The sequence below is a fragment of the Pyrus communis genome, chromosome 17 (genome assembly GCF_041283825.1).
Source record: "Pyrus communis isolate YQ-2024b chromosome 17, ASM4128382v1, whole genome shotgun sequence".
NCBI lineage: Eukaryota > Viridiplantae > Streptophyta > Magnoliopsida > Rosales > Rosaceae > Pyrus > Pyrus communis.
In genome coordinates this window covers 23,254,995-23,267,074 of record NC_142581.1, presented here as the reverse complement: position 1 = coordinate 23,267,074, position 12,080 = coordinate 23,254,995, and the positions used below count along the sequence as shown (strand labels likewise).

The 12,080-nt window shown below is 38.2% G+C and overlaps 1 protein-coding gene across 1 annotated transcript; it reads right to left on the bottom strand.

Moving 5' to 3' along the window:
• Positions 1-7,138: 7,138 nt before the first annotated feature.
• Positions 7,139-11,094, bottom strand: LOC148689636 (uncharacterized). The gene is made up of 5 exons (XM_088688516.1): positions 10,212-11,094; positions 9,939-10,130; positions 8,098-8,322; positions 7,385-7,617; positions 7,139-7,312 (listed from the first exon to the last, which is right to left on the bottom strand). Exons 1-5 carry the CDS (start codon positions 11,092-11,094, stop codon positions 7,139-7,141), a joined length of 1,707 nt encoding a protein of 568 aa, XP_088544642.1.
• Positions 11,095-12,080: the final 986 nt, after the last annotated feature.

Genomic DNA, 12,080 nt, shown 5'->3' with positions numbered 1-12,080 from the left:
ATAACCATATCACCTATGTTAAAGTTTGGTGATGTTCCAACGGTCGGATTGTCGATTCACACTTTTACCGATTAACGTATCATAGAGAATTTAGGTTCCAACCATCAACTTATGTCATACAATTACCAAAACTAAGCTCAAGGCATCTAATTTAGCCTAAGAATGACACACGGCTCCCTGGCCACGCGCCGCCGTGGGTGGCGGTCGACCACTCCAACTGGCCGGAAAAATCCAACTATTTCCAAAAATTACCAAAATTTACAGGAATGAAGATCTCAATGAGTAGAGTAAACATTATACCTGTAGCCAAGGCCAATTTGGCCGGAAAACACCCCAAACTGGCCACGAACTGCTGGAACCCTAAGGTGGGTGTGCTTCGAATTTGGCTTCCAATCGACTCCAACGCCTCCAACACCACTTGGGCTTTTTTCTTGGGGTTGAGGGGAGTCTTTTGGTGGTGGTCATGGACGGTGAAACTTGCTGGAGCCACTGGGAAAAGGGATAAAGCCGCTGGAACACCCGTGGGTTTGTGGCTTCGAACTGGAAAAATGGGAAAGAAATTGAGAAATCTAACACTACAAAGATGTAGGGCTCATCAAGGGCTTTCCATGGACACCAAGATCACCCAAAACGGAGTTTGGATGAAGGAGATATGGCCGGGTCAAAATTGGAGTTTTGCGGGTCAAAAATGACCCAACTCGGGTCTCTCTCCTTCCCCCTCCTTGCCTTCCTCTGATTGGGCTGTATTCCCTTCCTTAAAAATCTGATTGGTTCCCTTTTTATTAAACTAACTTAACTTTTAACCCACACGCGGGAATTAACAATCTATAGTTCACAATTTCAAACATCCGTAATTATATCGTTATAATTCGGACTTGCAAACGGCTTTCGCCTATGCGTTTGTGGGTTCGAGATCTATTCGAAAACGTTACTTGTGACTTCAAAAGGTCCACAAGTAAATAATATTTTTCCAAACTTCACTCTTCGTAACTAGTTTAATTGAAGTCTAGTTTCAAATAAATTAGTATACTTTCTTGAAAAATAATATAAAATCTCAATAATACAAATACATAGATTATAACAGTGTAATCCGGGAACGGGATTTCATAGCCCTTTCGTGCCCTCCTGTTTGTGTGGTCACGATTAAGCCACGTCAACATTTTATATTACTATTCATTTTTGTCTTATTATCTCTATAAAAAAAATATAAAATATTGACGTGGCTTAACCGTGACCACACAAAACAGGAGGGCACGAGAGGGCAACCGAAGTGGGAGGGCAAACAATCCTTGTCCGAATATGGATGGGTGTAAGTGGTAGGGAGTAGGGCCCACCGTGTTTTGTAAGTTTTTATTTTTATTTTTTAAGTTATTTAAATCTTTAAAAAAAAAAAAAAAAAAATTCCTTTGTGGCCTTCTAATACTTAATTTGCTTTAGCCTGTCACCTCCACAAACCCAAATTTAAGGGTACATTTGTTGTATTGGATTATCTCGGAGTAGACTAGTTTCAAGACTTAAGTTGGACTGGCTTAGTATAGACTAAGCTGAACTGGCTTAAAATAAACTAAGCTGGACTAACGTAGTAAAACATTTGTTACAATTGGACTAAAAAACAGGATAATGAAAACAATACAAAATAGACCGTATTTGAGCAATCACAATAAATAATTTCTTAGAATCCATACATTACCAAGATTTACATACCCAATTAAAATCAAACCAAACAATTTCTCAAAATTCACACATCCCAATAAATTTCCCACAAATCCAAAAGAAAAAAAAATTGGGGTATAAAAAAAAAAAAAAGAAGAGAATTAAATTTCCTCTATCTGGGTAATTAAGTTGCAGTCGCGATCTTGAACAAAGCAAATCAAACCTCCCATCTTCTCCCCAGTAGCCCATACCACACCCTTTTGTAGATTTTATGTGGTTATATACTTAAAACACAGACAAGGAGTTAGCCGACTTGGTCGTGAAGCAATAGGCATTGAATACCAAGTGGAATGATGTAAGATGCGGCAACACCAAAGTCTTCTACAAAGCACCTAGCCGAATACAACTACTTTATGGGAAGCATTTGTTGTGTATCTAGTGTTTGCAAGGACCTTACTATTTATACTGGCTCAGGTATTAAGTTTCTGTCCATAAAGGAATCCCAAATCCCACTTTTTTAGCCTATCAGTTAGGTATCATAATCACATAAAATCAAGGACTCCATCAATCTTACTTGTATTATAAGACACCTAATATAAGATCGATATCTTTAGGAAATCAAATCACAATATCTACCTTAATCTCCAATATTACATTCCTATTATGTTGTAGACTATTTAAGGTTGATTTACATCGGAATAAATCCAACATTCTCCCACTGGTCTACACATATAATATTTATGTTTATACTTGAAATTGGAAATTAATGTCACTTTAATGGCCATGTAGTTATGATAACATCCTATCCTTGATACAAATTTCTGTCAAATAAGTCTTTCAACATGGAACTAACAAGGTTGTAAGGTTGACACAACCCAAAACCTTCATAATTACACATGCTAAAATCCTCATTCACAAGAAACAACGTCAAATTATGATTGCAGAGATGAACTTTAACTACCTTAATGCGTCTCAACTTTTATCATCTCAGGTCCTCTTTAATGCAAACTTCTACTGCAGTTGCAAACAAAACTTCATAAAACATAATTAATTCAACACCTACGAGCAAGATGAATTAACATGTTTTTGACACTGGTTCATATACCATATCAATTACTTTCGTGAGAAAATTTTCAACACTTACGAGCAAGATGAAAAAAACCCTCACAACTAATACAACATATAAATTATGTCATGCCATTTTAAGTTGAACCAAAAGAATTAATCCACACTTACGAGTAAGAAGATTAACCATTCCTTTATGATTTAAAATGCAATTTGCTTAACTAGATATCAGATATATCGTCATCTGATAATTGACCAACACATAAACATGTGACTGAATGAATCCAACCAGAGATTAAACTGAATACATGGATTCAAAAAATCATACATACCTTATAAGTCATCTGCAAATCTAAGCATTACTAACATGAAACTCAAGCTCCCACTGATATGCAACATTGTCACTTAATTTGCAAATCCATACTTAAATCATACCTTTTGAAATATGTTGTGGGAACACCCTTACTTAGTCAATGAATGCATATCACTACAAAATTGTCTTTGTTTAACCTTTCCTTAACACCTTAAATAGCATAATCTCAATGAAAGGTAAAACTAAGACATTCACCGTTGTTTATACAAAATCATGCATCCCACAACCATCTTATTTGCATTAATAATTCCATATTTGTGCTAAGTCTCCATGACTCTCAAAATTCTTTCTAAAGATTAACAAATAATCAATCAAGGCATCCAAATGATTGAAAGTAAAAATATACACATACACCTAGTACTCATTTTGCAACTTAAACATATTATTGTCATTCGAGTCATAGCATAATTCTAATTTCATCAACCAAAATACATATTCATGGAAGATAGAATAACACTTTAATAGATTTATGCAAGTCCACTTAATGCTCAAAACTTTAGAACAACTTCCACTAAACTTTTAGAGTTTATACACTTGTTGCAAATAAGTTAATGAGTGTGAAGCCCAATTTTCTTTCACTAATTATCCCACTTGGGAAAACACTCATTCATATATTCTTTCAAGGCTGTACCTAAACAAAATTGCTTCATATTTTAGACATAATTAAATAGACATCACAACCAACATAAAGTTATCAAACGTAATTTCAGCAATGAGTTACACTTGCTTTAGAATTTATCACAATTAATTTATAAGCTTAATTGCTACCAAAATTTTACAGATCAAAATAGACATACTAATCTTTATAAAATAAAAATATAGAGCCGTTTTAGGTCAAAATAATTGTCTAAAGTGACGTCTCAAAAGACAAAAACAATCTGCCAGCAAAACTGCCTGTACGAGCATGGGTTACTAGTAAATTCACCATACTTAGACTACATGGCAAAAATTTACGAAAATTTGCAAACGCATATTAGACATATATATGTTGAACATATCAAAAATTCAGGTCATTTGATGACCATTAGACGTGTCATTCACCTGATTTAAATCAAGACACGCAATCTGCCAGAAACAATTATGTGCATCTATCATGAATTTATACACCCATAACAAATTCAATTTCATATCATTTCAATTTCGATGTCCATAGGAAACTCTAGTAGTCAAATTTCATCCTCTAAACTGACATCATAGTTCAAATGAACATAAAGGAACCCCAAATCCCACTTTTTTAGCCTATCGGTTAGGTATCATAATCACAGAAAATCAAGGACTCCATCAATCTTACTTGTATTACAAGACTCCTAATATAAGATTGATATCTTTAGGAAATCAAATCACAATATCTATATTAATCTCCAATATTACATTCCCATTATATGTTGTAGACCTTTAAGGTTGATTTACATCGGAATAAATCCAACACCTTTCCCCTTCTCCACCTACCTCCATTCAATTGTAGACCTCAGTCACCCAAATTCGTCTCTCCGTCGACTCCACTATCGTCTCCTTCTACAACCTCTCTTCTTTGATACCCGCCCCCTCCCCTCATCCAATCGACGTGAATGGCCATGCCGCTGGCGGTGGAGAGCTTCATGTGGAAGAAGCACGGAGTCAAGAACTCGTAGATCTCATCGACGATCATCGTCGTCGCCGTCGGTAGGGTTGTTCGGCGAGGTCGGTCGAGTAGACCAAGACAAATGGGCGACTGGACGAGGACGCGAGGATGAAGAAGAAACAAACAGTCTTAGCAGTCAACTTCTTGTTGGGGGTTCTTGCTAAGAATTCCTAACGAAGAACTTAGTCGAAGCGTATCCGGCTTAATCCCATTAACTCTATTCCTATTCATAACAAACACGGTATTTGACTAGTAGCTAGTCCACGGTTGCATCTGATAATTTCGGACTGAACTAGTTTGAGAGACTAAATTAAACTGATTTAATAAAGTGTTTAGTGTAGTATCGAACTAAAAACTAGAATAATAAAAATAATAATATTTAGTTCTATCTTTTACATGTTTTTTCTTGTTCTTTTTTCTTTTACTTTTCTAGAACACTCCTTCTCTGTTCGAGTCCTGAATGCTCTTCATTTTTTTCTCCTTCACATCCAACTCTCTCTCTGTCTCTCTTTAGTTTCTCCCTCATCACCAAATTCCTTTTTTTTTGGCCACTTTCTCCATCATCACTGAATTCAGTTCTTCATTCAATCTTAGAAAAAGCTTCTGGATTTGTCATGTGGGGTTTTTTTTTTTTTTTTGGATTTTTCACAAGCTTTTGAATTTCATTTGGGTTTTGGCAGATCTGGTATTGGGGTTTTTGTCTTCTGGGTTTTGGCCGGTGTTTGGTGACAATGTCACAATGGATAAAGGCGATGGTCGAGCGGAGATCAAGATTGGGAGTCGAGGAAGACGAGAATCTGAGTAGAGGAGAAGCGCTGCCTCTGACAGTGAGCTCGGCATAAACTTAAGATGTGCGAAGGGAAAGTGGATTTAAGGTCTTGTGATTTTGGGTTCGGAGTGAGGAAAGAAGAAGAGAGTAGGACAAAGTGAAACAGAGAGTGGAGATAGGCAGTTCTCAGCCAGTCCCATGGTTTTTGGGGACTCCTACTAATATTCTTTAGACCCCGTTTGACAGCTCGGACTGTACTGATTATTTTTGTTGGATAGGATAAATAGTTGTTGGATAGTACTGACTAATTTAAATATTGGTCGTTTGATGCAATATCGGACTAATGATCGTATTATTTATATTGTGTTTGGTATAATACGGATATATCGTTGTACTAAAATAAAAATAAAAATAATGTTATTATATCTAAAAAAACCCAAATATTTCTCAAATATTATCTTCAAAATATAGACATCGCCACCGTTTACCAGAAACGTAAAATTAGATATTGAATAAAAAACAGCAACCATGGAGGTTCGACCCAATCCGATAGCCGACAACTCGTTGGCCATGCAGAAGCAGCCTCAGCGCCACCCTCAACTACTCAGAAAATTTCGAACAAAACCCCGAAAATTAGAATCAAATAAAAAAGCCCCCAAAATTAGAACAAAACCTAATTTCAAATGAACATTGCCCAGACGAAATCTGTCCTAATCTTCAAACCCTTTCATCGATTCCCAGTCAACATTCTAAAACCCATTTGAAAAATACCCAAATCACAAAAAGCAGCAAAAAGCTAACCTAAATCCCACTTAAGTTCAAACACCCAGATGATCAAATCTCCCAAATATCACCAACTAATGATTCAAATGTTATGAGACAAGAAAGAAGCAATGGTCGGTGCGACTGGTCTTTCAGTCTTTGTGGGCATCTCTAATTATTAGACAAAGAGTGAGGATGAAGAGAGAATAGAGCCGGTGAGAGAAGAAAACAAGGAGAATGGTGAAGAAATGAGAGAGAGATACAGATAGAAACTAAAGGTTAAATATGATTTTGCTCGGTGAACATTCCTTCTGTATATTCATCTTTATATAGAGATTACAAAAGAGAGTTTGATGTAGAACAAACTCTTGTATAATACAGATAATACAAGTGATAATTACAAGTGATAAATGGATTAATCCAAAATACAAAAATCAGATAAGTTCACTGCTAGGACTCATCAGCATCTTTTAAATATTCTTGCGTTTGTTGTGGTTTCTGTTGGCCAGAGGAAATATTTGAATTTCCTCTTGGCGGGCTGGATGGTTTATCACGCCCCCGCAAGTTGAGCGGTCGATGACGAACGGGAAGCTTGGGCAGAAGAAAATTGAAACGTGCTGTTGACAAACCTTTGGAAAGGAAATTGGCAATTTGCTCTTGTGTGGCAACAAACCCCACAGTAAGTTCGCGATGAGTTACCTTTTCACGGAATTAGTGGTAGTCCACCTCTACATGACTAGTGCGAGTATGGAAAACAGGATTAGATGCCAAAGAGATCGCTGAAATATTGTCACACCAAATTTTAGGAGGTGAGAACGGAATATGAAGATCATTAAACAACTTGCGAAACCAAGAAATGGTGGTGGCAGTATAAGCAAGTTGCCAATACTCAGATTCAGTGCTCGAACGAGAAACCCCGCGTTGCTTCTTTGAACTCCATGAAATAAGATTGTTGCCCAAAAATACAGTAACCCCCAGTAGACTTACGGTCATCAGCATAGTCAGCATCAACATAAGCCACAAGATTCAAAGAACTTGGCTTGTACACTAAACCATGGTAAGAAGTAGTCTTCAGATATCATAAGATACGTTTAACCGCGATCCAATGAGTAGTAGTAGGACGATGCATGTACTGACATACCTGATTGACGGAAAAGGCGATATCTGGTCGGGTGAAGGTGAGATACTGAAGAGCACCAACCACACTACGAAATTCAGTTACATTGGAAAGTGGTTCACCGTCATACAAGCTGAGACGACGACCACTAATGGCAGGAATGGAGACAGGTTTGCAATCCAACACGTTGGTGCGTTTAAGTAAGTCCATGACATATTTAGCTTGGGACATATGCATACCATTCGCAGAACGATGAACTTCCATACCCAAAAAATAACTTAAAGGACCCAGGTCTTTCATGGAGAATAGCCGAGCCATTTCTTGAATCAAGAAAGAAATGGTAGATGTATGATTTCAAGTTATAAGTATGTCATCCACGTAAATGAGTAAATAGATGGTGACGAAACCATGAGAATAAATAAATAGAGAAGAATCTACCAGGGATGCAACAAATCCTACGTTCTCCAAATGATTGGAAAAACATTGAAACCAAGCTCGTGGAGCTTGTTTCAATCCATATAATGAGCGTCGAAGTTGACAAACATGAGTGAGATATTGTGGATCAACAAAACCAGTGGGTTGCCGCATATAAACTTCATCAGAAATTGTGCCATGTAAAAAGGCATTTTGGACATCCAATTGTCTTATAGGCTAAGAAAAATGCACAACAATGGACAAGATCATACATATGGTAGAATGAGTAACAATTGGACTGAAAGTCTCACCATAATCAATACCTTCTTGTTCGTGAAAACCATTGGCCACTAAACGAGCCTTATAGTGCTCAATTGAGCCATCAGAACGTCGCTTGATGCGAAAAACCCACTTGTTAGGAAGAACATTCATGTGAGACTGAGGAGGAATTAAAACCCATGTTCCCGCACGTTGTAATGCATTAAACTCGTCAGCCATAGCTGTACGCCATTCTGGATACTTTTGAGCCTGTGAAAAACCTGTAGGCTCTGCAATAATATTAGTAGAGGACACATGAACATACTTAGGATTCGGTTTATGAATACCAAGTTTTGCTCGAGTAACCATTGGATGCATTGAATTACTCATACTGGAAGAGGAAGATGTCGGTGGTTGAGACAAGGGAATGGACTGAGGTATATTGACTGAAGGGTGAAGCAGTGACTGAGGGTGTGCAGGACTAGTGGGGTGGTAAGGAATGAGCTGGATGTCAGTCTGTAAAGAAGAGTTGACGTGTTGTAGAGGGGCAACAGTGACAGGTTGAAGAGGTGTGGGTAGTGAAGTGGTGAGTGGTGGGGTAGGTATAGGATTGGGATGTGTGTGGTCACGGGTTTGACTAGGGATGGGGGGGGGGGGTGGGATGGTCCTATTTCATGGATAGGGGGATGAGGCATACTCTTTCCAGAAACATTAGGAGAACACAAAGATGCATATGGAAATGAGGATTCATAAAAAAATACATGTTTTGAAAGAAAAACTCGCCCAGTTTGAGGATCAAGACAACGATAGCCCAATTGATTTAACGAGTAGCCTAGAAAAATGCATTTGCGAGATCGAAATTGAAGTTTATTATTATTGTAAGGACGAAGATACGAAAAACACGCACAACCAAAAACTTTCAAAAATTCATATGTGGGATCTCGTTGAAACAATTTAGTATATGGGGAAACAAGGTTGAGAACTTTAGTTGGAAGACGATTTATTAAATAATTTGCCGTATGAAAAGCCTCAGCCCAATATGTGGGAGGCATTTTAGCATGAGCTAGTAACGTTAAACTAGTTTCAACCAAATGACGATGCTTACGTTCAGCCATACCATTTTGCTCAGGATGATGGGGACATGTATAACGATGAAGAATCCCATGAGTTTCAAAATTTGTTTTAAAAACATTGTTGACATATTCACCACCACCATCCGTTTGGAAAGTCTTAATTTTAGTATTGAACAAATTTTCCACATGATTTTTAAATTTGACAAAAGTGGCATAAACATTAGATTTTAACTTAAGTGGATACAACCAAGTGTAACGAGAAAAATCATCAATAAAAACCACATAATAACGGAAACCAGAAATAGACAAAGTAGGTGATGACCAAACATCCAAATGAATTAATTGCAATGGAAAATGAGAAACAGAAGTAGACAAAGAAAATGGCAATTTCTTGCTCTTTCCTAATGGGCATGAATGACAAAGAAAATCAGAGACATGTCTAGTAATAGACAATTTACTACACGAAATTAAATGTTTTAAAATGAAAGGAGATGGATGACCCAAACGCGAGTGCCAAACACGATCATCCAATCGGACTCCAACATAGGCAATTGCTCCATTTGTTTTATTTTTAGCACTTATAGCATCAAGAAAACTGGAATAGGGATAAATGCCAGTGCTAATCCAGCCAGATAAAAGGATATTCCCCGTGCATGAATCCTGGACACGAAAATAATTAGGATGCAATACAAAATAACAATCATGATCAGAAGAAAACTTGTTAATGGAAAGAATATTATGAGAGGCATTAGGGCAGTGGAGGGTATTAGAGAGAAGATAGGATTTTGTAGGGGTATGAATATATGAATTTCCAATATGAGAAATTTGCAAACCTGTGCCTCCATTGACTCCATTCACTTGATCAGTACCATTGTATTCGTGGGAGTTGGTAAGCTGGGTAGCATCATGAGTGATGTGGGTATTAGCACCCAAGTCGAGAAGCCACGTGGTGGCAGGTTGTACAGGAGGAGCACGAGAAGAGCTTTGAGCAGCATAGGCGGAGAGACTGGCAGAAGGTACACGTTCTTCATATGAAGCATTCATGCGATTAAAACAGTCAATGGTTGAGTGTCCATACCGTCGACATATTTAACATTGAATCTTACCACCCATGAAACGATCGTGGGATGGAAGACCACTGGGAGCAGTACCCAAAAGACCAGGACGGGGATGGGCATTGGAGGATGAGCCAGAAAATGAGCCTTCATGAGAACTAGAGAAAGAGCCGCCACGAGAACCGGAGAAAGAGCCTCCACGAGAGCCAGAGAATGAGCCACCACGAGGTGGGTTTGTAGGAATACGGCGACCACGAGTCGCAGCCATAGCAGTGACATTAGAATCACCAGGAAGAGTAAACGTCAACTGACGACGTTCAACACTAAGCAACAGAGCTTCAAAAGCAGCATAGGAAATTGGTGTTTCACGGGCTTGAATGGATGCAACAGTATGCTCATACAACGGACCAACATTGTTCATTATGGTGGCAACTAAGTCTTCATCAGTGATGGGAGACCCAGACAGGGTAAGCTGATCAGCCAAAGAATTAAGTTTGTCCAAAAAATCCGTGATGGAAAGATCACCACGACGCTGATTCATGAGCTCCCTACGGAGTTGAACAACCCTGTTATGCAAAGAAGACGCATACCGGTCTTGAAGAGTGCGCCACGCATCAGCAACGCAGACTTTGTTCACAATAACGAAGAAGACGTTGGGAGTTAAGGAACTCGCCAACCAAGAAAGTACCAGTTGATCTTGCTGTATCCAAGCCTCATACAGCAGATTAACCGTATCAATCAATGTGCCATCAGCGTCGAACAAAAAAACAGGTGGACAAACGGTAGAGCCGTCTACAAAGGAAAGCAGACCACGACTACGAAGAAGAGGAAGGAATTGAGCCCTCCATAGAGGGTAATTGGTACGGTCTAATTTAATAGTCAGAAAAGTGGTGACATTGGGGTGGGAAATGGTATGTGCAGCGGGTAAAGCCATTGAGATGGGAGAAGTGTTTGAGTCGTTGGACAGAGAGAGGATGATACCAAGATAGAAACTAAAGGTTGAGTATGATTTTGCTCGGTGAACATTCCTTCTGTATATTCATCCTTATATAGAGATTACAAAAGAGAGTTTGATGTAGAACAAACTCTTGTATAATAAACAGATAATACAAGTGATAATTACAAGTGATAAATGGATTAATCCAAAATACAAAAATCAGATAAGTTCACAGCTAGGACTCATCAGCATCTTTTAAATATTCTTGCGTTTGTTGCGTCTGCTGTTGCATTTGTTGCGGCTTCTGTTGGCCAAAGGAAATATTTGAATTTCCTCTTGGTGGGCTGGATGGTTTATCAGATACCAGTTTGCACGAGAGAGAGTAAAAAGAACCCGACTAATAATCCGGGTCTTTTGGACGGTTTTATTACGCGGGTGTATGGCGTAAAAAACAAGCGGATCGTATTAATTAATCCAGTCCAATTTAATACGGGATGGCGCCAAACGACTGAGTTCGTATTATTAGTCCTCTCCGGTCACTTATAAGACTTGCCAAACGAGGCATTAGTGATGCATTTAGTCAAGGCGAGTCAGGGCTAGTCTTACTAACACTAGTCCCGCATGATAACAAATAGAGTCCAGTTTAATCCAGTGACACTTAATGATGGCAAACAACCCTTAAAGATTTAACAATAGTTTCCAAGGGCAAGCTCCATGAAAGTCCAATCTCTTAACACTTTGTGTAAAACTCAGAAAATGACCAAGAAAGCTCGAACAAGATGAAGCTTGAAGAAGACACTAAAAATACCTTAGTGTTTTTCATTAAATGTTTCTCAACAAATATAACAACATAATAGAAAATACAATGAGGGAAAACTATTTATACTTTTCAATTACATCAACTTAAAGAGTAAGCTACTATTGTATGGGTGGCACTACTGACATGTGCCATGGCACGTCACCTACATACTTATCCAATAGCC